The 26,983-nt window shown below is 38.9% G+C and overlaps 1 protein-coding gene across 1 annotated transcript in view; it reads right to left on the bottom strand.

Annotated features, from left to right (window-relative positions):
* PARVA (parvin alpha) overlaps positions 1–26,983 on the bottom strand; it is a 180,878-nt gene that overhangs the window by 36,478 nt on the left and 117,417 nt on the right. Inside the window, exons 5-6 of the mRNA XM_065881875.1 lie at positions 9,985–10,125; positions 2,274–2,389 (exon numbers count right to left, since the gene is read on the bottom strand). Coding sequence (XP_065737947.1) covers positions 2,274–2,389; positions 9,985–10,125 — 257 coding nt within the window. The remainder of the gene's footprint in view (positions 1–2,273; positions 2,390–9,984; positions 10,126–26,983) is intronic.

Below are 26,983 nucleotides of genomic sequence, written 5' to 3'. Positions count from 1 at the left end.
GCCAAGGTGTCATCTTCCTATTATACCCCCTTGACGTTTAGCAAGTTAAGTACCCAGGTGCTGGAAGAAATACTTTTTCATTAGGGCATTGGCTGAGCAGCACCCCCATGTCCTCCTCCCCTCCCCCATTCACTTCTGATCCCTGAAAGCTCAGCCCTTCTGTCCTGGAAGCTGGCCTGGCCTGGCCTCTCCTCTCAGGCAAAGCCTACCTGCCCTCCGGGCTCTTCCTCACCAAGGGGTGGCAGAGTTGCCAGACAGAACCCTGGATAACCTTGGATAGCCAGGGAGCTGCTCATAAGGGACGTTCTCCCTTGTAGCATGTTTATTTGGAAAAGAACAGAAGCCAACAAAATGACGACCTTTTGCTCACGGGCGTAAAGTTGGAAAATAAAATTGAATTTGAGTATCTAATGGGGTTAGGAGCAGAATGAGATAGTCACAGGGAGAGAGCATCCCCTCATTGTGGAAATCACACAGCCATGTGTGAATGGAAATTCCATCCAACAATCTGGAAAAAATGACTTATGCTTCTCTGGGCAGGTGAAAATCGGCAGTGCCCTCAACACAGGCACGGCCTGTCAGGGTCTCTCTCAAATACACACATGTACACATGCACAGATACTTGCTTCTTCTCAATAACTGTGCATTGTTTGTTTAACCAAAAAACGAGTCTCGGGCTTCCCTGGTGGCGCAGTGGTTAAGAATCCACCTGCCAATGCAGGGGACATGGGTTTGAGCCCTGGTCCTGGAAGATCCCACATGCCACGGAGCAACTAAGCCTGTTGACCACAACTACTGAGCCTGCGCTCTAGAGCCCGTGCTCTGCAGAAAGAGAAGCCACTGCAGTGAGAAGCCCATGCACTGCAATGAAGAATAGCCCCCGCTTGCCGCAACTAGAGAAAGCCCACGCGCAGCAATGAGGACCCAGTGCAGCCATAAATAAATAAATAAATAAATAAATAAATAAGGCAGCCCAAACAATCGACAACTCTACCAACATTTAAAATCCACAGGCCTATGACCCCATGATCCCACTTCTGGGGCTCCATACTGTAGACACTGGAGCATGAGGCTGCATTACTTAAAAAAAAAAAAAAAAGATTCTCGCCGTCTGGTAGGACACACACACACACAGGGATACAGCCTCTCAATCCTACTACACAGACCTGCACTGCTGGTGGGAATGTGAATTGGTACAGCTAGTATGGAGAACAGTATGGAGGTTCCTCAAAAAACTACAAATAGAACTACCATATGACCCAGCAATCCCACTACTGGGCATATACCCTGAGTAAACCATAATTCAAAAAGAGTCATGTACCACAATGTTCATTGCAGCTCTATTTACAATAGCCCGGAGATGGAAGCAACCTAAGTGTCCATCATCGGATGAATGGATAAAGAAGATGTGGCACATATATACAATGGAATATTACTCAGCCATAAAACAGAACGAAATTGAGCTATTTGTAATGAGGTGGATGGACCCAGAGTCTGTCACACAGAGTGAAGTAAGTCAGAAAGAGAAAGACAAATACCATATGCTAACACATATATATGGAATTTCAGAAAAAAAATGTCATGAAGAACCTAGGGGTAAGACAGGAATAAAGACACAGACTTACTGGAGAACGGACTTGAGGATATGGGGAGGGGGAAGGGTGAGCTGTGACAAAGTGAGAGAGTGGCATGGACATATATACACTACCAAACATAAAATAGATAGCTAGTGGGAAGCAGCCGCATAGCACAGGGATATCAGCTCGGTGCTTTGTGACCGCCTAGAGGGTTGGGATAGGGAGGGTGGGAGGGAGGGAGACGCAAGAGGGAAGAGATATGGGGATATATGTATACGTATAACTGATTCACTTTGTTATAAAGCAGAAACTAACACACCATTGTAAAACAATTATACCCCAATAAAGATGTTAAAAAAAAAAAAAAGACCTCACAAATACATACAACACACTCTCAGATATACATTACACAGGCACTCTCCTGAGGAAAGCATGTAAACCCCAGGCACACGTCCCACACAAGCCTGTCCCAGACAGAAGCACACGCTCTTCCACCCTTTGCACACATATCAGGGATAAGCCCACATGCATCAGAAAGCTCACTCACATGCCTCCCAGCATATGGCACACCCAGACACACTCAGCATTCATTCAGCGTTCCTTCTAGCAAGCTACCCAGTGTGCCTTGGCTCTCACAGGAGCTTAGCCCCTGCACCCCTTTAAGGGTGCAGATGTTTTTAGTGGTTTCTAACTTACCTGGACCACAACCACTTGGATGGAAACATGATCTGGGAGTCGGATTGGTGCCCGGAAATACTGGGACAGAGCAACCAGCAGATGCAAGATGGCTACCAGGCTCTTGGCGTGAACAGCTGAAATAAAAGATGATTTATAAATTAGAGAATCTTCTTCTAGGTTCTCGGCAGATATACGCAGATCTCCAGAGTGTAGCAGTAACACACCCAATGCCCCTTTCATCCCACCCCTATGGGTCAGGGGACACGCTTGGTCATCACGGGCCTCACCCTGGGACCCCTCGGTTCTCAGCCAGGTCCCGTGGATCTGCTTCTTAGATCATGTTATTGCTGGACGGCAAAGTTGTGCTTCTCCACTCTAATCCAAGGTTCCCATCGGGACCCTGACAACAGCTGAATTCTGAGTTCTGGTCAGCCCTCTGCCACCCCCATGTTCTTGTGCACTCTGTGCTGATAACCATGTCTGCTGAACCCCCTCTCCCTTCCCATCTGACTGTGAACTCTGTAGGTTATCACCACTACCCTTGTCCCAAGGCTCTACACAAAGCAGGCCCTCAATCAATGGACACTGAGTCAGGACACTGGATCCCTTCCTTTGTTCAGGGCTTTAAGACACCTGGAGGAAGGCAATGAGAGACATCTAAAGGACTTTGTTGCTCTCTTGAGTGCCATATATAGTCAGTGCAGGCAATGCCCTCTGGGCAATAGCTGGGAGGGCATGTTCATGACCCAGGTGGCTTCTATAGCTAAGCTGTGTGCCAGATGTTAGGTCATTTATGCTGGAGAAGGCTGGGCAACTACTGAGTTGTAGTTTTCTCAGTAGATGAGAGGAGAAAAAGACTGTGATGTAACAGGCACACACAGTGTTGGCCAACGGGAGCTTGAGTTCTGACTTGACAACTCTACCATTTATTTACTGAGTATATGACCTTAGGTAGGCCACTTAAGGTCCCTGAGCCTCAGTCTGTTCAACCTCACACATGGGGATAACAGTACCTATGCAGAAATATGGGTAGTAAGAATTTCCAGACATAATGTTGGCAAAGCTCCTAGTACATAGCAATGCCTAGGAATGATTGATATTTTCTATTATCACTTATGAGAAAGTACCTGGCATCTAGGCAATTAATGTCAACTTTCTCCCCTTCCTTTCATAAAAGGGAAGAGTCCCCAGATACTTTACCTGCCTTCACAGTCCTACCAGCGTTATGGCTCTCATTACAGGGGGCATTTAAGGAAAGAGCAAAAAATTGTCCATTTTGTGTAGTTAGCATGAACTGGGCCCATTATTAGGGTGTCATTCTGTCTGCCCTGGGATGAATGAATCCACTCTAACAGAAGCTTTGAGAAATCACCAAGAAAAGGAACTGATCCAGACAATCCTTGGGGACTCACTAGAGTTTCCTGTTATCACTGCTGCTTCAAAGAAGTTTTTCCACTGACTATGAACAGCAGCTCAATGCCACCATCAAATAGCAGATGAGCTGCTCCTAACTCGTAGCCTTACAGAAGAAGTGTTTACTTCTGGGATTTTGGGCTTTGCCAACTAAGTATCACCCACAGTTATAGCCTCAAAAAAGGCACCTGGCATGGACTGACCCACTGACATGATGGACAGAGGCAAAAACCGGGTTTGCTCTTCTGGTCAGAACTGCCACTGCATCAGTCCCATCACTGAGGGTTGTAAGGATATTTGCTACCTCTCCCCTTTAATGACAAAACATAATGCTGGAAAAGCAGTGGTAAGAAAGGTTGTTCTCACACACTGGGGACACTGTATGTTACCTTGACTGTCTTCATAAGCAAAGTAGGGCTATGTTGTAGGCACCATACAGATGTTAGACTCTTTCAATGAGTGCTCTGCCCTCCTGGGTATTTTTTCAAGAGAAATAATTACACAGTTTCTTTCTCTATCTCTCTCTCACAGACATACATGCTATGTATAAAAAGTTGTTAATTAATAAATGCTGGAGAGGGTGTAGAGAAAAGGGAACCCTCCTACACCGTTGGTGGGAATGTAAATTGGTGCTGTCACTATGGAGAACAGTATGGAGGTTCCTCAAAAACCTAAATATGGAGTGCGCATATGATCCTGCAATCCCATTCCTGGGCATATATCCGGATAAAACTATAATTTGAAAAGATACATGCACCCCTATATTCATAGCAGCACTATTTACAATAGTCAAGACAGAAACAACCTAAATGCGTATCAATAGATGAATGGATAAAGAAGATATAGTGTGTGTGTGTGTGTGTGTGTGTGTGTACATACACACACACACACACACACACAAAATGGAATACTACTCATCCATAAAAAAGAATGAAATAATGCCATTTGCAGCAACATGGCTGGACCTAGAGATTATCATACTAAGTGAAGTCAGAAAGAGAAAGATGAATACCATACGATATTACTTATATGTGGTATCTAAAATATGACACAAATGAACTTATCTACGAAACAGAAACAGACTCACAGACTTAGAGAACAGACTTGTGGTTGCCAAGGGGGAGGGTGGGTGGGGGAGGGATGGATTGGGAGTTTTGGATTAGCATATGCAAATTATTATATATAGAATGGATAAACAACAAAGTCCTACTGTATAGCACAGGGAACTATATTTGATATCCTGTAATAAACCATAATGGAAAAGAAAAAGATGTTAATTATTGTGTAATATATTATCCTTAAAAAAAATCTGAAACACATATATCCAAATGAAAGACGATGGTTTTCAAATTTTTAAAAATTAAGCAGAGAAATCCTTTGTTCTAAAAACCATTAGGCAAACCTGATAAAAAACAGTGCAACTGCTCTGGTCCCTTTGTCCTAACTACAGCCCGCCCACAGCTGCTTCTCTTCTCCTCAATGATGCCTGAGTTTTTCCTTGCAAATCCCTAGGTTGGGCCAAGCATGGTTTAATAGTCACTGCTTTAATAAATTATGGTGCATTCACATAATGAAATAGTTTGCATGCACTGAAAATCATTAAGACGATGTAGCTATAAATATTAATAATATAATGTCAAAGAGAACTAGAAATAATGTAAATATATACTTTCATGGATTTATGCATATATAAATACACATATTTGTATATATATATACATATATACATATAAATATACATGCACATACATACACAAATACGCACGCATGCACACACACACACACACACACACACACACACAAACGTACTTGTGGCCAAGACTTGGAAAGTTAAAAAAAAAAAAAAGTTATGCTATAGTTGAAAGATTTTTTTTCCTGTTTCAAATGTTTCTTTCGAATAAAGACATGTTATCTTTTCAATTAAGAAAACTTCTAACTACCTTTGCATGTCTGGGCACTCTCATCATTGCCGTCTCTCAGCACATCTCCTGGGAGTCTTCTCCCTGAGGCCAGGCAGAACCCAGGGCCACTGTGCTCCTGCACTCCAGTCAGGATGAAAATATGCAGAATGACAGCAGGATTGAGAAGCCAAGACTCCGCTGTATAAACTGGGCCCTGCAGCCACTGTGCCAAGAGGGTCACTCCAGTGCTGGGAGACCATTTCAAAGGAGCTGTTGAGTTAGAAGCAGTCCTCCAAACTTGAATTGTGGTGGAAACAGAAACTGGTACAATTTGGGGGGAGGAAATTTGACAATATGGATAGGACCTTAAAATGTACATATTCTTTGGCCCTAAACTACCACTCCTAGGTATTCATCCTTAAGAAGTAATTATGTCTATGAGCAGAAAGAACTCATCAGGCTGTATTGATATTAGTGAAAAAATGGGAAAAAATCTTAAAATCTTTCATTAGTTAAGCAAATTATAATATACCCAATCTATGTCATAGAATATTAAAAGTGACATATAGAAGGATGATCTGTAAAGCTATACATCTTCTAAATAATATATACAGGTTGATACCATCTTTGTAAAAATAAAATATATTTTATATATAAGTATATACACATATTTTATTCATTTACTGATATATTTATTTCTTACACTTACACACCCACACACACACACACACATACACACACGACCTGAAGGAACACACCATAAGGCTGACAATGCCTGTATCTGATAGGCAGCTCATGAGGGCAGTATGTGTGGGCTTAGTACACAGGCTCTGCAGCCAGACTCTCTGGGTCTCATTCCTGGCTCCACCACTCCCCACTTCCCCCAACCCCGTGTGACCTTGGACAATGACACTTCTTTAGCAAATAGTATTGTGCTTAATATTGCCAGTCACTTTTCCAGGTTTTAGGGATACAGCAGTAAAGAGACAAAAATCCTTGCCCTCAGGAAGCTTACACTCACTGTTTCTTAACCTCTCTATGCCTTGACTTTCCCATCTGTAAAATGGGGACAGTAAAGTTCTTACCTCAGATGGTTGAATGAAGATTGCAAGATTCAAAATATGTAAAATGTTTAGATTAGTACAAGGCATACAAGCAACATAAATTCATTAGATGTTATTTAAATCTCTTTTAATTGATCTGTATTTTCTAAGTTTTCAATAATGAAAATTATTGTTGCTAATAAAACAAAAAATAGAAAAGGAAGAACTCCCTAAAACCCTGGATCAAGGACCTTGGGAACTCAGCAGCTGTCTCTGCCACCCTTTTCCTGAGCGGAAAGATGATATGATGTCCCCAGAAACAGCCAGGGAAGATAACCGAGAGAGGAGGTGTCAGAGCCTGCCCTGGAGTTGCGCCTGCTGCATTCCTTATCACAGAAACCACTGCTGCCTGAAGCCCTGAGACATCGCGGGGAGCTGGCCACTGAGATAATTATTCCCTCTGACCTAGTAATTCCTCTCAGTTCTAAAAATCTATCTGACGAGTAATTCAAGAGAAGCAAAAAGAGTCACAACATAACATTTAACTCGGCCCTGTCTGATATTAGCAATAAGCTGAAAAACATCCTAAAAGGATCAATGTCAGCATAGGGTTTAAGTTAACTATGGAATATCTACCCCAGGAAATAGAGCAGCTATCAAAAATTATAACTACAGGGCTTCCCTGGTGGTGCAGTGGTTGAGAGTCCGCCTGCCGATGCAGGGGACACGGGTTCATGCCCCAGTCTGGGAAGATCCCACATGCCGCGGAGCAGCTGGGCCCGTGAGCCATGGCCACTGAGCCTGCGTGTCCGGAGCCTGTGTTCCGCAACGGGAGAGGCCACAACAGTGAGAGGCCCACGTACCGCAAAAAAAAAAAAAAAAAAAAAAAAAAAAAAAATATATATATATATATAACTACAAAGACTACATGTGAATATAGAAGATGTGTATGATGTAACCTTAAGACAAAGTGAGTTTGTATATACCTTCATCAAGTAAAAATATGAAAAAATATGCATTGATGTGGACGGTAATGCCAAAAAACGAAAACAGCCAGATGAGAGTGGTAATACAGGTGATTATTTTACTCCTACACATTTCCCCATAAGAAATGAAAGTGAATGCAAACCCAAAACAAATCATTCAAAGCCACTGAAGACAATGGTTCTGAAGTGGCTTTAAAAAACTCCATTCTTAAGGCAGGCAAAATGGTTTGGGGGTGGGGAAGATGGGATGAAGAATGTTTCAGATCAAGGAAATATCTTTCAGAAATGGTTCTAGAAAGGTGGGAATATTGTGGCCCATTTAAATGAGGCCAGTGTATGGATGACGAAGAGAGGCTGAGAAAGCATGAAGTATATGTGTGGCTGGAGAGGTAAGTGGGAGACCAATCAGATGTTATGGGTTGATATGTGACCCCCAGCCTCAAATTCATATGTTGAAGTCCTAACCTCCAGTCCCTCTGAATGTGACCTTATTTGTAAAATCATTGCAGACGTGATTAGTTAAGATGAGGTCATATTGGAGTAGGGTGAGCCCCTAATCCAATATGACAAGTGTCTTATAAAAAAGGGAAAATTTGGACAAAGAGACATGCATAGAAGGAAGATGATGTGAAGAAATACAGCAAGAAATTAGCCCTCTGAGACCTAAGGAGAGAGGCCTGTAACAGATCCTTCCCTTGCAGCCCTCAGAAGGAACCAACCCACCAACACCTTCATCTCAGATGTGTGGCTTCCAGGACTCTGAGCAAATAAATTTCTGTTGTCTAAAAACAAAGAAAACAAAACAATTCCGTTCTTCCTATTTTCCAAATTGGGTTCCATGATAAATGAAAAGGTGTTTTGAAACAACAAGGTCTTACTGTATAGCACAGGGAACTATATTCAATATCCTGTGATAAACCATAATGGAAAAGAATTTTTAAAAGAATGTGTATATATGTATAACTGAGTCACTTTGCTGTACAGCAGAAATTAACACAACATTAGATGGTAAATCAACTATACTTCAATTAAAAAAAAGAAAGATAAAAGGGGTTTTGTTTTGGAGTGGTATATAGAGATGGTCCATACTCAAGGGAGTGGGAAACAGGATCAAACAAAATTAAGCAGAGGTCACCATCAGAGGACTTTAATGCTTATTACTATTATGGACTTCCAGAATGCAGATACATTTCCCCAACTAGTGATCAGCCCCTTTTCCCCTCCCCCGCTGAACACTATTAGCATTCCTGGGACACGGGGCAGCATCTAGGGCCCAGAGCCGTGGCCTCCCCTCCTCCTGCCCTCAGGTGTCTCCTCTGCTCCACAGAGGATGCCCTGTTCCCAGCGTGCTGCTAGAGGCAGCTTTTCACGCTGTGCAAGCAAAGGTGTCATTGTGCTGAAGGAGGTGCTTGGCATCTCGCCTCCAACGGCAGGTGTTAGGAACCTGCTGAAGAGATTGCCATTGGCAGCTGCTGGATCTCTAACTTGGAAAGCTGAAGATTCCCTTTTCTTTCCCAAGTCTGAAAGGTGTTTTTTTTTGTTTTGTTTTTGGTGGTGGTGGTGGGGGAAGATGTCCATTTTAAGCTGTATACATCAGATGCAATAAGATATAATACTCAACCCCTTAATGCTTAAAGGCAGGAAACACAATCTCAGTCATTTCATTAATCTAAATTCATACTTTTTTCTATTACAAGGAACAAAACAACTTTGGGCTCCCGATGGGAAACAGGTTGTTGCTACTGGATTCATCCAAATCTGCTGATTCCATGTTGACTCTGATATGGACTCAATTAAGTCCATATTAGCCAGGCCCTTGAGGCAGCAAAAGAATGAACGGTTTATACTTTCTGAGATCCTTGAGCTATACTAGCACGAAAACCTGAATTTTAAAATCCTATTCCATTGCCTATGCTCTTAGCCATATCTTTGCTCCCTCTGGGCAGTAAGGGGGTGAGAGGAAGGGCGTGGGCACTGGAACAGACCCAAGTCCTTGCTCCCTGCTTCTCAGCTGCCTGAACTGGGCATCTCCACTTCCCAGAGCTTCAACAAGCTGGAGACAGGAGCTTTTTCAAAAGGTTGTGCTGAGACTCAGAAGTAGCTCAATGAGTAGGAGCTTCCTTCTCCACCAATCTCACATGAGGTTCCTACAGAGAGCCTTTTACAGAAAAGGCTCACTAGATTTTGACATTTTGCTGTTTTTCTCAGCTTTCCTTAGATGTGGATGATGAGCTTCCTTTCTAAGGAAAGGCATATCTCGCTCAGAGATAAATGAGTTTGCACCCATCCGGGGCCTCCCAGCTTATTGATGCAGCTTCCTGGGGAAACTCCACGGTAGGAACCACAGGTGTCATGTAACAGTCCTATCTTCCTTTGCAAAACTCACTGTCTACATTCCACTTGATGCTCCTGGGAGGAAGTTTCAGGGTTTCATTGATCTTCTCCAGGACAGTCTGCAGCTTTTGCTTCTGGGCAATCTCTGACTGGGTGACCTCAGCGACGTTCAGCTTCTCACTCTCAAGTTTCTCTAGGGTGACAAGGGAAAAGAGAACAGCTGTTACCTTTGCCACAGACAGACCTAACCCACGCACTCACACATTCACTCACTCACTCACCATACTGAGCACCTAGTAGGTGAGGGACGCTGCTCTCCCCTCCTCGTCTGGTGGTGGCACTGGTGGTGCCAGTATGTATTGTGAAAACCTTGTGATTGTGTCTTGAAGCCCCAAATTATAAGATCCCAGGATCATAGAAGGAGGGCATTTAACCCAGCTTGTCATATTTGAGCTCTTTTTCCTCATTCTGAGGTTTTCCCTCTTCTTTTCACCTCTGTCTTCTTCTCCAAAGACATTCCTGTACCCTGACTGGAAAGCCTTTGTGCTTGCCTGGGCAGCGGCCAAGTCCTTATCCAAGGTGTTTTGAACACTCTTGTAGTACAATATGTGTCCTGTTGAATCATATTTATGTCTTAAGAACGTTCTTTCCTTTTAAACCCACCTGGAAGGTAACTAATTTGACGTGTCCTACTTCACTAATTCTAATGTACACACTTCACATTTTAACATCCCTGAAATCAGGCTGTGTCTTAAAATTGATGGCATCCTACAACTACCAACAGCCAGGTGGAAGGTATAAGAGTTATCACTGCTTCCATGTGTGTGAACTTGGTCATAGCTCTTCATAGTGTGGTCACTTCCATGTCTCAAAAAGCCTACAAGATGCTGTACAGCAGAAATTAACACAACATTGTAAATCAACTATACTTCAATAAAATAAATTAAAAAAGAACCTACAAGAGCAATTTCAAAAAGTAGAACATAAAAATTCTAAGCAATAAGAAAGCATTGGGTAATAGTTTAATTGAAGTACTTTTTTCTCTGTGAGTGGTACTTATACTGGTATGTTTTAAAATCAATGGTTCTGGATTGGTTCAAGATGGCAGAGAAGAAGGACGTGCACTCACTCCTTCTTGAGAGAGCACTGCAATCATAACTAGCTGCTGAACAATCATTGACAGGAAGACACTGGACCTCACCAAAAAAATACCCCACATCCAAAGACAAAGGAGAAGCCACAATGAGATGGTAGGAGGGGTGCAATCACAATAAAATCAAATCTCATAACCGCTGGGTGGGTGACTCACAAACTGAAGAACACTTATACCACAGAAGTCCACCCACTGCAGTGAAGGTTCTGAGCCCCACGTCAGGCTTCCCAACCTGGGGGTCCAGCAACGGGAAGAGGCATCCCCAGAGAATCAGACTTTGAAGGCTAGTGGGATTTGACTTTAGGACTTCAACAAGACTGGGGGAAACAGAGACTCCACTCTTGGAGGGCACACACAAAGTAGTGTGTGCATCAGGACCCAGGGGAAGGAGCAGTGACCCCATAGGAGACTGAACCACATCTACCTGCTAGTGTTGGAGGGTCTCCTGCAGAGGTGGGGGGGTGGCTGTGGCTCACCATGGGGACAAGGACACTGGCAGCAGAAGTTCTGGGAAGTACTCCTTGGCATTAGCCCCACCGAAGAGCCTACAGGCTCCAGTGCTGGGTCGCCTCAGGCCAAACAACCAACAGGGAGGGGACTCAGCCCCACCCATCAGCAGAAAATCAGATTAAAGTTTTACTGAGCTCTGCCCACCAGAGGAACACCCAGTTCTACCCACCACCAGTCCCTTCCATCAGGAAGCTTGCACAAGCCTCTTAGATAGCCTCATGAGAAGAGGGCACACAGCAGAAGCAAGAAGAACTACAATCCTGTAGCCTGTGGAACAAAATCCACATTCACAGAAAGACAGACAAAATGAAAAGGCAGAGGACTATGTACCAGATGAAGGACAAGATAAAACCCCATAAAAACAACTAAATGAAGGGGCGATAGGCAACCTTTCAAAAAAAGAATTCAGAATAATGATAGTGAAGATGATCCAGGACCTTGGAAAAAGAATGGAGGCAAAGATCGAGAAGATGCAAAAAATGTACAACAAAGACCTGGAAGAATTAAAGAACAAACACCTAGAAACATTAAAGAACAAACAAACAGAGATGAACAATACAATAACTGAAATGAAAAATACACTAGAAGGAATCAATAGCAGAATAACTGAGGCAGAAGAATGGACAAGTGACCTGGAAGACAGAATGGTGGAATTCAATGCCATGGAAAAGAATAAAGAAAAAGAGTGAAAAGGAATAAGGACAGTCTAAGAGACCTCTGGGACAACATTAAATGCACCAACATTCACATTATAGGGGTGTCAGAAGGAGAAGAGAGAGAGAAAGGACCCAAGAAAATATTTGAAGAGATTATAGTCGAAAATTTCCCTAACACGGGAAAGGAAATAGCCACTCAAGTCTGGGAAGCGCAGAGAACCAGCCAGGATAAACCCAAGGAGAAACAAGCCGAGACACATAGTAATCAAACTGGCAAAAATTAAAGACAAGTTATTACAAGCAACAAGGGAAAAATGACAAATAACATAGAAGGGAACTCCCATAAGGTTCACAGCTGATTTCTTAGCAGAAATTCTAAAAGCCAGAATGGAGAGCCACGATATATTTAAAGTGATGAAAGGGAAGATTACTCTCCCCGGCAAGGATCTAATTCAGATTCAAAAGAGAAATCAAAAGCTTTACAGACAAGCAAAAGCTAAAAGAATTCAGCACCACCAAACCAGATCTAAAACAAATGCTAAAAGAACTTCTCTAAGTGGGAAACACAAGAGAAGAAAAAACCTACAAAAACCCAAAACAATTAAGAAAATGTTAATAGGAACATACATATTGATAATTACATTAAATGTGAATGGATCAAATGCTCCAACCAAAAGACACAGGCTTGCTGAATGAATACAAAAACAGGACCCGTATATATGCTGTCTACAAGAGATCCACTTCAGACAGAGGGACACACACAGGCTGACAGTGAGGGGATGGAAAAAGATATTCCATGCAAATGGAAGTTAAAAGAAAGCTGAAGTAGCAATACTCATATCAGATAAAATAGACTTTAAAATAAGGAATGTTACAAGAGACAAGGAAGGACACTACATAATGATCAAGAGATCAATCCAAGAAGAAGAAAAAACAATTATAAATATATATGCACCCAACAAAGGAGCACCTCAATACATAAGGCAAATGTTAACAGCCATAAAAGAAGAAATTGACAGTACCACAATAATAGTGGGGGACTTTAACACTTCACTTACACCAATGGACAGATCACCCAGACAGAAAATTAATAATGAAACACAAGCTTTAAATGACACAATAGACCAGATAGATTTAATTGATATTTATAGGACATTCCATCTGAAAACAACAGATTACACTTTCTTCTCAAGTGCACATGAAACATTCTCAAGGATAGGTTACATCTTGGGTCACAAGTCAAGCCTCAGTAAATTTAAGAAAACTGAAATCATGTGAAGCATCTTTTCTGACCACAACACTATGAGATTAGAAATAAATTACAGTGAAAAAAACATAAAAAGACACAAACACATGGAGGCTAAACAATATGTTACTCAATAACCAAGAGATCACTGGAGAAATCAAAGAGGAAATCAAAAAATACCTAGACACAAATGACAATGAAAACACGATGATCCAAAACCTACGGGATGTAGCAAAAGCAGTTCTAAGAGGGAAGTTTATAGCAATATAATCCTACCTCAAGAAACAAGAAAAATTTCAAATAAACAATCTAACCTTACACCTAAAGGAACTAGAGAAAAAAGAACAAACAAAACCCAAAGTTATGGGGAGAGTGGGAGGGAGGGAGACGCAAGAGGGAAGACATATGGGAACATATGTATATGTATAGCTGATTCACTTTGTTATAAAGCAGAAACTAACACACCATTGTAAAGCAATTATACCCCAATAAAGATGTTTTAAAAAAAAACAACCCAAAGTTAGTAGAAGGAAAGAAATCATAAAGATCAGAGCAGAAATAAATGAAATGGGAACAAAGAAAACAATAGCAAAGAGCAATAAAATTACAAGCTGGTTCTTAGAGAAGATAAACAAAATTGATAAACCTTTAGCCAGACTCATCAAGAAAAAGAGGGGGAGGACTCAAATCAATAAAATGGAAATGAAAAAGGAGAAGTTACAACAGACACTGCAGAAATAAAAAGCATCCTAAGAGACTACTACAAGCAACTGTATGCCAATAAAATGGACAACCTGGAAGAAATGGACACATTCTTAGAAAGGTATAACTTCCAAGAAAGAACCAGGAAGAAATAGAAAATATGAACAGACCAATCACAAGTAATGAAATTGAAACTGTGATTAAAAATCTTCCAACAAACAAAAGTCCAGGACCAGATGGCTTCACAGGTGAATTCTATCAAACATCTAGAGAAAAGCTAACACCCATCCTTCTCAAACTCTTCCAAAAAATTGCAGAGGAAGGAACACTACCAAGCTCATTCTCTGAGGCCACCAACACCCTGGTACCAAAACCAGACAAAGATACTACAAAAGAAGAAAATTACCAACCAATATCACTGATGAATATAGATGCAAGAATCCTCAACAAAATACCAGCAAACAGAATCCAACAGCACATTAAAAGGATCATACACCATGATCGAGTGGGATTTATCCCAGGGATGCAAGGATTCTTCAATATATTCAAATCAATCAATGTGACACACCATATGAACAAATTGAAGAATAAAAACCATATGATCACCTCAAAAGCAAAAGTTTTTCTGCATCTCTATGCCCACTTTTCTCCAGAAAGTGGGCATAGAGGGAACCTACCTCAACATAATAAAGCCCATATATGACAAACTCACAGCAAACATCATTCTCAACTGTGAAAAACAAAGAATTTCAGGAACAAGACAGGAACAAGGGAAGGATGTCCACTCTAGCCACTATTATTCAACATAGTTTTGGAAGTCCTAGCCACGGCAGTCAGAGAAGAAAAAGAAATAAAAGGAATAGAAATTGGAAAAGAAGAAGTAAAACTGTCACTGTTTGCAGATGACATGACACTATACATAGAGAATCCTAAAGATGCCACCAGAAAACTACTAGAGCTAATCAATGAATCTGGTAAAGTTGCAGGATATGAAATTAACGCACAGAAATCTCTTGCATTCCTATACACTAACAACAAAATATCAGAAAGAGAAATTAAGGAAACAATCCCATTCACTACTGCAACAAAAAGAACAAAATACCTAGGAATAAACCTACCTGAGGAGGTAAAAGACCTGTACTCAGAAAACTATAAGACACTGATGAAAGAAATCAAAGACGACACAAACAGATGGAGAGATACACCATGTTCTTGGATTGGAAGTATCAATATTGTGAAAATAACTATACTACCCAAAGCAATCTACAGATTCAATGCAATCCCTATCAAATTACCAATGACATTTTTTACAGAACTAGAACAAAAAATCTTAAAATTTGTATGGAGACACAAAAGACCCCGAATAGCCAAAGCAATCTTGAGGGAAAAAAACGAGCTGGAGGAATCGGGCTCCCTGACTTCAGACTATACTACAAAGCTACGGTAATCAAGACAACATGGTACAGGCACAGAAACAGAAATATAGATCAATGGAACAGGATAGAAAGCCCAGAGATAAACCCATGCACCTACTGTCAACTAATCTATGACAGAGGAGGCAAAGATATACAATGGAGAAAAGAAGTCTCTTCAATAAGTGGTGCTGGGAAAACTGGACAGCTACATGTAAAAGAATGAAATTAGAACACTCCCTAACACCATACACAAAAATAAACTCAAAATGGATTAAAGACCTAAATGTGAGACAGGACACTTTAAAACTCTTAGAGGAAAACATAGGAAGAATACTCTTTGACATAAATCACAGCAAGATCTTTTTTGACCCACCTCCTAAAGTCATGAAAGTAAAAACAAAAATAAACAAATGGGACCTAAGGAAACTTAAAAGCTTTTACACAGCAAAGGAAACTACAAACAAGATGAAAAGACAACCCTCAGAATGGGAGAAAATTTTTGCAAACGAATCAGCAGACAAATGATTAATTACCAGAAGATATAAACAGCTCATGCTGCTCAATATTAAAAAAACAAACAACCTAATCCAAAAATGGGCAGAAGACCTAAATAGACATTTCTCCAAGGAAGACATACAGATGGCCAAGAAGCACATGAAAAGATGTTCAACATCACTAATTATCAGAGAAATGCAAATCAAAACTACAATGAAGTATCACCTCACACCAGTTAGAATGGACATCATCAGAAAATCTACAAACAAGAAATGCTGGAGAGTGTGTGGAGAAAAGGGAACCCTCTTGCACTGTTGGTGGGAATGTAAACTGATACAGCCACTATGGAGAACAGTGTGGAGGTGCTTTAAAAAATGAAAAATAGAATTACCATATGATGCAGCAATCCCATTATTGGGCATATACCCAGAGAAAACCATAATTCAAAAAGACACATGCACCCCAATGTTCATTGGAGCACTATTTACAATAGCCAGGTCATGAAAGCAACCTAAATGCCCATTGACAGACAAATGGATAAAAAAGATGTGGTACGTATATACAATGGAATATTACTCAGCCATAAAAAGGAACGAAATTGCATCATTTGTAGAGACGTGGATGCTCCTAGAGACTGTCATACAGAGTGAAGTAAGTCAGAAAGAGAAAACAAATAACGTCTATTAACACATATATGTGGAATCTAGAAACATGGTACAGATGAACCAGTTTGCAAGGCAGAAATAGAGACACAGATGTAGAAAACAAACGTATGGACACCAAGGGGGGAAAGCGGGGGTGGGGGTGATGGTGGTGCGATGAATTGGGAGATTGGATTGACATATATACACTAACATGTATAAAATAGATAACTAATAAGAACCTGCTGTTTTAAAAAAATTCAATAAAAATCAATGCTTCTTGTATGCAATGACATAATCCCTTAATATTAAAAGGCAAAAAAGTCTAATCATTTTATTAGTATAAATTTATATTTTTATCTCAAAGAACAAGTCTGGATTCCCTAATGAGAAATATGTTGTCTGCTATTGGATTCACCTAATCCACTCTCCACAACTCATTCGAGGATTGATAGAACTGACTCTCTGAAACATGTTTAGAATGTTTTTTCTCCTCATTTTTAAGGGCTAACATACAAACTAATTAAACTTCAACATACATCAATGGTTCCCCTATAGCTTACATTATCTTATTTTTCAGTAGTTTTAGTTTATCTAAGTCAAATGCCCCTTGAGTAATTCTTTGAAGATAAGGTTGCCCACTGGAAAATTTCTGTAGGTTCTGTGGATTTAAGAATTCTTTTCAGTAGTCTTGATAGGATGATCTCAAGCTATTCTACCTGTGATGGCCTGAAATGTTATCTTTCTCTCTTCTTTAGTTGCTTGATGCCATCATTCTTTATTTCTAAAGTTCAGGGATTTAACAAGCATATATCTAAATGTCTTTCTCTTGAATGTTAAACCTTTGAAAGAAACTCTGTGCCCTTTCCATTTTCAGGCCATGAATTATTACCTTGGATCCTCTCCTATTGAAGAAATGACAAGTTTTCATATTACACTGCAACTACCAGCGTTTAGTAGAGGTATGCTGGCCATTGGTAGAGGCTGCCCAAGGTACTCAGTTAAGGAAACTTCTGAAGCCTTATCTTGGCTCAGAGGGAAAGACTGCTGGGATATATTAGTGACAACTGTCTTGGGAGTGGGCTGGGTAAGTGGGGAGGGGAGGAGTGGCAGCAATAAGAACCACTTTTTTGCTAGACCTGCTGTATTATATCATTGCCTATGAATTTTCATATTTATAACCTCCTCTGACTTTGGACTACTTACAGTGAATAGGGTAGGTCTCTGAGTCTGTCTTCTACGTCAGTAACTTTTTCTTGCACTATTGTCCATTCTGTTCTTGTTTTTAAAAAATTGGATTTTACACATTACCTACTGCAACACTCATTGTTTTTCTGTTTCCATCAATATTTTTAAGCAGTTTATTATAATAAAATTATAATTCATTTTTCCTAAAATTAAAAAATTATCTGTTTTTAGCATCTGGCATTTCTTATTCAGGAGAAGAGTTTCTATGGCTTTGCTTTATTTATCTGCATTACTAATATTTTAGAAAATGTAATTCTGCTTTACATTTTCCACTTTAGTTATTATGCTTTGGATTTGTCTTCTGGCATTTAATTTTTGTTGTTGGGTACATTATTTTAGGCATTGATATTAGTATTAGGTGGATTTGAGTACAAAGACTATTTCAAAGTAACACTTATTAACAGTTTTAGGTGTATCTCTTCATGTTCATAATACACACAAGAATAGAAAGAGTTCTCTCTCTCTCATTCTCTCTGTTAATAAAAATGAGATTACAGTGTGTATATTTTTCTGCTGTTTTTTTCCCATTTAAACATATATCGTATCTTTCCATGTCAATATATACGGATATACCTCATTCTTTTCGTTGTTGTTGTTGTTGGTACTTTTGGACAACCTTCACCCATTTTATCCACCACTCCCCATCCTCTAGCAACCACCAATCTGTTCTCTGTAGCTATGAACTCATTTTTTGTTTTGTTTTGTTTAGCTTCAACATATAAGTGAGATCATAAGATATTTGTCTTTCTCTGTCTCATTTATTTCACTTAGCATAATGCCCTCGAGTTCTATCGTGTTGTTGCAAATGGTAAGATTTCCTTCTTTTTATGGTTAAATAATATTCCATTGTGTGTTTATATATATATCTCACATTTTCTTTGTCCATTCATTCATTATGGACACTTAGGTTGCTTCCATATCTTGGCTACTGTAAAACCAAGCCATTGGCTCATGATGCAATGAACATGTGAGTTTCAGTATCTTTTAAAGTTAATGTTTTCATTTCCTTTGGATAAATACCTAGAAGTAGAATTGCTGGATCATATGGTAGTTCTACTTTTAATTTTTCGAGGAACCTCTGCACTGTCTTCCACAGTGGCTGAACCAATTTACATTCCCACCAACAGTACAAAACAGTTCCCTTTTTTCCACATCCTTGCCAACACTTATTTCTTATCTTTTTGATAATAGCCATTCTAACAGGTGTGAAGTGATACCTCATTGTGGTTTTGATTTCCATTGTCCTTATAATTAATGATGTTGAGCACCTTTTAATGTACCCATTGGCCATCTGTAGGTCTTCTTTGGAAAAATGTCTATTCAGCTCCTCTGCACATTTTAAAATTGGATTGTTTGCTTTTTCATTATTGAGTTGTATGAGATCTTTATATATTTTGGATATTAACCCCTTATCAGGTATATGATTTGTAACTATTTTCTATCGTTCCACAGGTTGCCTTTTCATTTTGTTGATGTTTTCCTTTCTTGTGCAGAGCTTTTTAGTTTGATGCAGTCCCACTTATTTATTTTTGCTTTTGTTGCCTTGCTTCTGGTGTCAACTCCAAAAAATCATCACCAAGACCTATGTCAAGGAACTAACTGCCTATGTTTTCTTCCAGGAGTTTTATGGTTTCAGGTCTTACATTCAAGGCTTAAATCTATTTTGAGTTAATTTTTGTGTATGGTGTAAGATAGTGGTCCAGTTTCATTCTTTTGCATGTGGCTGTCCAGTTTTCCCAGCACCATTTGTTGAAGAGATTGTATATTCTCGTCTCCTTGTTGTAAATTAATTGACCATTTATCCGTGAGTTTATTTCTGGGCTCTCTATTCTGTTCCATTGATCTACGTGTCTATTTTTAATGCCAAAACTATACTATTTTGATTACTATAGCTTTGTTATATAGTTTGAAATCAGAGAATGTGATTCCTCCAGCTTTGTTCTTCTTTCTCAAGATTGCTTTGCCTATATGGGGTCTTTTGTGGTTCCATGCAAATTTTAGGACTGTTTGTTCTATACCTGTGAAAAGTGCCATTGGGATTTTGATAGGAATTGCATCGAATGTGTAGACTGCTATGGGTAGAATGGATTTTTTTTTTTTTTTTTTTTTTTGCTGTACGCGGGCCTCTCACTGTTGTGGCCTCTCCCGTTGTGGAACACAGGCTCTGGACGCACAGGCTCATCAGCCATGGCTCACGGGCCCAGCCGCTCCGCGGCATGTGGGATCTTCCCGGACCGGGGCACGAACCCACGTCCCCTGCATCGGCAGGCTGACTCTCAAACACTGTGCCACCAGGGAAGCCCTAGAATGGATATTTTAAATAATATTTATTCTTCTAATCCATTAGTATGGAATATCTTTCCATCTATTTGTGTCTTCTTCAATTTCTTTCATCAGTATCTTATAGTTTTCAGGATACAGGTCTTTTACCTCCTTGGTTAAATTTATTCCTAGGCATTTTATACTTTTTTGATGTAATTTTACATGGGATTGTTTTCTTAATTTCTTTCTGATAGCTCATTATTACTGTATAGAAACAAAACAGATTTTTGTATATTGATTTTGTATCCTGCAACTTCACTGAATTAAGTTATTAGTTCTAACAGTTTGTTGGTGGAGTCTCTAGGGTTTTCTATATATAATATCATGTCATTTGCAAATAGTGACAGTTTTACATGTTCCTGTCTGGTTTGGATGCCTTTTATTATTTTTTTCTTGCCTAATTGCTCGAACTAGGACTTCTAATACTATGTTGAATAAAAGTCTCTAGAGTGAGCATCCTTGTCTTGTTCTTGATCTTAGAGGAAAAGCTTTCAGCTTTTCACTACTGAGTATGATGTTAGTTGTGGGTCTGTCATATGTGGCCTTTATTATGTTGAGGTATGTTCCCTCTATACCTACTTTGAGAGTTTTTATAATAAATGGAGGCTGAATTTTGTCAAATGTTTTTTTTTACATCTATTAAGATATCTTATGATTTTTATCCTTCATTTTGTTATCGTGGTGTATGACATTGATTGATTTGTGGATGCTGAACCATTCTTGCATCCGTAAGTACATCACACTTGACCATGTGTATGATCCTTTTAATGTATTGTAGAATTCAGTTTGCTAATATTTTAGCAAATTAACGGTTCTTGCATCTATGTTCAGCAAGGATATTGGCCTGTAGTTTTTTTTTCTTATGATGTCCTTGTCTGGTTTTGGTATCAGAATAATTCTGGTCTCATAAAATAAGTTTGGAAGTGTTCCCTCCTCCTTTTTCAAAGGATTGGCATTAATTCTTCTTTAAATGTTTGGTAGCATTCACCAGTGAAGCCATCTGGTCCTGGGCTTTTGTTTGTTGGGGGGTTTTTCGATTACTGATTCAATCTTCCTACAAGTAATCAGTCTGTTCAGATTTTCTGTTTAATCATGATTCAATCTTGGTAGGTTGTAATTTTTAGTAATTTATCCTTTTTTTTCTAGGTTGTCTAGGTTTTTGGTGTATAATTACCCAAAATAGTCTTTTATGATCCTTTGCATTTCTGTGGTATCAGTCGTAATGTCTCCTCTTTCATTTCTGATTTTATTTGAGTTCTCCCTTTTTCTTGATGTGTCTAGCTAAAGGTTTGTCAATTTTGTTTACCTTTTACAAGAATCACCTATTAGTTTCATTGATGTTCTCTATTCACTTTTTAGTCTCAATCACTCAAACATATCATGAGTATCTTTCTACGTCAATACATATTGATATAACTCAATCTTTTACAAAAAATTGCATTATTTATTATAGAACTTATTCAACCATTCCCCTGTAGATATGCAGTCAGGTTATATTACACTTTCCCCCTATTTGTAATAAAGTTGCAGTAAACATCCTGTGTGTGTGTATTTATGTATGTATTACCAACTGATTATTACTGGTTAAAAAAAAATGCTGCTGCCTTACAAATTTTCTTCTTAAATACAGTCATCTTACCAAATCCCCTTATTATTGTTTGAGTTTTTAACATTCTCTGGGTATGCAAGTAACATAAGACGCCATTGCCTCTATTGTGTAAGCTTATATCACTTATTTCGATTTTATGACATTTTAAGATGGAAGATTTGAGACCCTCTTCTGCCATTTCTACCCTTCACATTATTTTTAAAATATTCAACCCTCAAAATTTAAGAGATCTACTCAAGTATTCCCATAGTTAAATAATAATTTCATTCAGTGTTGCTAAGAATTTAAAGATAATTTCTTTTTTAAAGTCTCCTCATTACAGTTTTCTTTTTTGAATTTTATTTATTTTTTTATACAGCAGGTTCTTATTAGTTATCCATTTTATACATAATACTGTATATAGGTCAATCCCAATCTCCCAATTCATCACACCACCACTGCACAACCCATTCACTTTCCCCCCTTGGTGTCCATACGTTTGTTCTCTTCATCTGTATCTCAATTTCTGCCCTGCAAAACACTTCATCTGTACCATTTTTCTAGGTTCCACATATATGCGTTAATAGACAATATTTTTCTCTTTCTGACTTACTTCACTCTGTATGATAGTCTCTAGATCCATCCACATCTCTACAAATGACCCAATTTCGTTCCTTTTTATGGCTGAGTAATATTCCATTGTATACATGTACCACATCTTCTTTATCCATTTGGTATGTCAATGGGCACTTAGCTTGCTTCCATGTCCTGGCTACTGTAAATAGTGCTGCAATGAACATTGGGGTGCATGTGTCTTTTTGAATTATGGTTTTCTCAGGGTATAAGCCCAGGATTGGGATTCCTGGGTCATACGGTAATTCTATTTTTAGTTTTTTAAGGAACCTCCGTACTGTTCTCCATACTGGCTGTATCAATTTCCATTACCATCGACAGTGCAAGAGGGTTCCCTTTTCTCCACACACTCTCCAGCATTTGTTGTTTGTAGATTTTCTGATGATGCCCATTATAACTGGTGTGAGGTGATACCTCATTGTAGTTTTGATTTGCATTTCTCTGATAATTAGTGATGTTGAACATCTTTTCATGTGCTTCTTGGCCATCTGTATGTCTTCCTTGGAGAAATGTCTATTTAGGTCTTCTGCCCATTTTTGGATTAGGTTGTTTGTTTTTTTAATATTGAGCAGCATGAGCTGTTTATATCTTCTGGTGATTAATCATTTGTCTGCTGATTCGTTTGCAAAAATTTTCTCCCATTCTGAGGGTTGTCTTTTCATCTTGTTTGTATTTTCCCTTGCTGTTCAAAACCTTTTAAGCTTCATTAGATGCCATTTGTTTATTTTGCTTTTATTTCCATTTCTCTGGGAGGTGGATCAAAAAAGATCTTGCTGTGATTTATGTCAAAGAGTGTTCTTCCTATGTTTTCCTCTAAGAGTTTTATAGTGTCTGGTCTTACATTTAGGTCTCTAATCCATTTTGAGTTTATTTTTGTGTATGGTGTTAGGGAGTGTTCTAATTACATTCTTTTACATGTAGCTGTCCAGTTTTCCCAGCACCACTTATTGAAGAGACTGTCTTTTCTCCACTGTATATCTTTGCCTCCTTTGTCATAGATTAGTTGACCATAGGTGCGTGGGTTTAATCTCTAGGATTTCTATCCTGTTCCATTGATCTATATTTCTGTTTTTGTGCCAGTACCATATTGTCTTGATTACTGTAGCTTTGTAGTATAGTCTGAAGTCAGGGAGTCTGCTTTCTCTAGCTCCGTTTTTTTTACCTCAAGACTGCTTTGGCTATTCGGGGTCTTTTGTGCCTCCATACAAATTTTAAGATTTTTTGTTCTAGTTCTGTAAAAAATGTCATTGGTAATTTGATAGGTATTGCATTAAATCTGTAGATTGCTTTTAGTAGTATAGTCATTTTCACAAATTGATTCTTCCAATCTAAGAACATGGTATATCTCTCCATCTGTTTGTATCATCTTTAATTTCTTTCTTCAGTGTCTTATAGTTTACTGCATACAGGTCTTTTGTCTCCCTAGGCAGGTTTATTCCTAGGTATTTTATTCTTTTTGTTGCAATGGTAAACGGGAGTGTTTCCTTAATTTCTCTTTCAGATTTTTCAACATTCGTGTATAGGAATGCCAGAGATTTCTGTGCATTAATTTTGTATCCTGCAACTTTACCAAATTCATTGATTAGCTCTAGTAGTTTTCTTGTGGCATCTTTAGGATTCTATATATATAGTATCATGTCATCTGCAAACAGTGACAGTTTTACTTCTTCTTTTCCAATTTCTATTCCTTTTCTTTTTCTTCTCTGATTGCCATGGCTAGGATTTCCAAAATTATGTTGAATAATAGTGGTGTCTTGTTCCTGATCTTAGAGGAAATGCTTCCAGTTTTTCACCATTGAGAAAGATGTTTACTGTGTGTCTGTTGTATATGGCCTCTATTATGTTGAGGTAGATTCCCTCTTTGCCTACTTTCTGGAGAGTTTTTATCATAAATGGGTGTTGAATTTTGTCAAAAGCCTTTTCTGCATCTATTGAGATGATCATATGGTTTTTATTTTTCAATTTGTTCATATGGTGTATCACATTGATTGATTTGCATATATTGAAGAATCCTTGCATCCCTGGGATAAATCCCACTTGATCATGGTGTATGATCCTTTTAATGTGCTGTTGTATTCTGTCTGCTGGTATTTTGTTGAGGATTTTTGCATCTATATTCATGAGTGATATTGGTCTGTAATTTTCTTTTATTGTAGTATCTTTGCCTGGTTTTGGTATCAGGGTGATGGGGGCCTCATAGAATGAGTTTGGGAGTGTTCCTTCCTCTGCAATTTTTTTGGAAGAGTGAGAAGGACTGGTGTTAGCTCTTCTCTAAATGTTTGATAGAATTCACCTGTGAAGCCACCTGGTCCTGGACTTTTGTTTGTTGGAAGATTTTTAATCACAGTTTCAATTTCATTACTTGTGATTGGTCTGTTCATATTTTCTGTTTCTTCCTGGTTCAGTCTTGGAAGGTTATACCTTTCTAAGAATTTGTCCAGTTCTTCCAGGTTGTCTATTTTATTGGCATAGAGTTGCTTGTAGTAGTCTCGTAGGATGCTTTGTATTTCTGCAGTGCCCGTTGTAACTTCTCCTTTTTCATTTCTAATTTTATTGATTTGAGTCCTCTCCCTCTTTTTCTTGATGAGTCTAGCTAATGGTTTATCAATTTTGTTTATCTTCTCAAAGAACCATCTTTTTGTTTTATTGATCTTTGCAACTGTTTTGTTTCCATTTCATTTATTGCTTCTCTGATCTTTATGAGTTCTTTCCTTCTACTAACTTTGGGTTTTGTTTGTTCTTTTTTCTCTAGTTCCTTTAGGTGTAAAGTTAGATTGCTTATTTGACATGTTTGTTTTTTCTGGAGGTAGGATTGTATTGCTATAAACGTCCCTCTTAGAACTGCTTTTGCTGCATCCCTTAGGTTTTGGATCGTTGTGTTTCCATTGTCATTTGTCTCTAGGTATTCTTTGATTTCCTCTTTGATTTCTTCAGTGATCTCTTGGTTATTTAGTAACGTATTGTTTAGCCACCATGTGTTTGTGTTTTTTATTTTTCCCTGTAATCATTTCTAATCTCATACGGTTGTGTTCAGAAAAGATGCTTGATATGATTTCAGTTTTCCTCAATTTACTGAGGCTTGATTTGGGACCCAAGATGTGATCTATCCTGGAGAATGTTCCGTGTGCACTTGAGAAGAAAGTGTAATCTGCTGGTTTTGGATGGAATGTTCTATAAATATCAATTAAATCTATCTGGTCTATTGTGTCATTTAAAGCTTGTGTTTCCTTATTAATTTTCTGTTTGGATGATCCGTCCATTGGTGTAAGTGAGGTGTTAAAATCCCCCACTATTATTGTGTTACTGTCGATTTCCTCTTTTATAGCTGTTAGCAGTTGCCTTATGTATTGACGTGCTCCTACCTTGGGTGCATATATATTTATAATTGTTATATCTTCTTCTTGGATCGATCCCTTGATCATTATGTAGTGTCCTTCCTTGTCTCTTATAATAGTCTTTATTTTAAAGTCTATTTTATCTGATATGAGTATTGCTACTTCAGCTTTCTTTTGATTTCCATTTGCATGGAATCTTTTTCCATCCCCTCATTTTCAGTCTGTATGTGTCCCTAAGTCTGAAATGGGTCTCTTGTAGACAGCATATATATGGTCTTGCTTTTGTATCCATTCAGTGAGCCTGTGTCTTTTGGTTGGAGCATTTAATCCATTCACGTTTAAAGTAAATATTGATATGTATGTTCCTATTACCATTTTCTTAATTGTTTTGGGTTTGTTTTTGTAGGTGCTTTTCTTCTCTTGTGTTTCCCACTTAGAGAAGTTCCTTTAGCATTTGTTGTAGGGCTGTTTGGTGGTGCTGAATTCTCTTAGCTTTTGCGTGTCTGTAAAGCTTTTGATTTCTCCATCTCATCTGAATTAGATCCTTGCCGGGTAGAGTAATCTTGGTTGTAGGTTCTTCCCTTTCATCACTTTAAATATGTCATGCCTCTCCATTCTGGCTTGTAGAGTTTCTGCTGAGAAATCAGCTGTTAACCTTATGGGAGTTCCCTTGTATGGTATTTGTTGTTTTTTCCTTGCTGCTTTCAATAATTTTTCTTTGTCTTTAATTTTTACCAATTTGATTACTATGTGTCTCATCGTGTTTCTCCTTGGGTTTATCCTGCCTGGGACTCTCTGCACTTCCTGGACTTGGGTGGCTATTTCCTTTCTCATGTTAGGGAAGTTTTCGATTATAAACTCTTCAAATATTTTCTCCGGTCCTTTCTCTCTCCCTTGTCCTTCTGGGACCCCTATAATGCGAATGTTGTTGCGTTTAATGTTGTCCCAGAGGTCTCTTGGCTGTCTTCATTTCTTTTCATTCTTTTTTCTTTATTCTGTTCCACAGCAGTGAATTCCACCATTCTGTCTTCCAGGTCACTTATCCGTTCTTCTGCCTCAGTTATTCTGCTATTGATTCCTTCTAGTGTATTTTTCATTTCAGTTATT

The sequence above is a fragment of the Phocoena phocoena genome, chromosome 8, assembly GCF_963924675.1.
Source record: "Phocoena phocoena chromosome 8, mPhoPho1.1, whole genome shotgun sequence".
NCBI classification, from domain to species: domain Eukaryota; kingdom Metazoa; phylum Chordata; class Mammalia; order Artiodactyla; family Phocoenidae; genus Phocoena; species Phocoena phocoena.
Note: the sequence above shows the minus strand (reverse complement) of the source record. Positions and strands in the feature narration are given on the sequence as shown.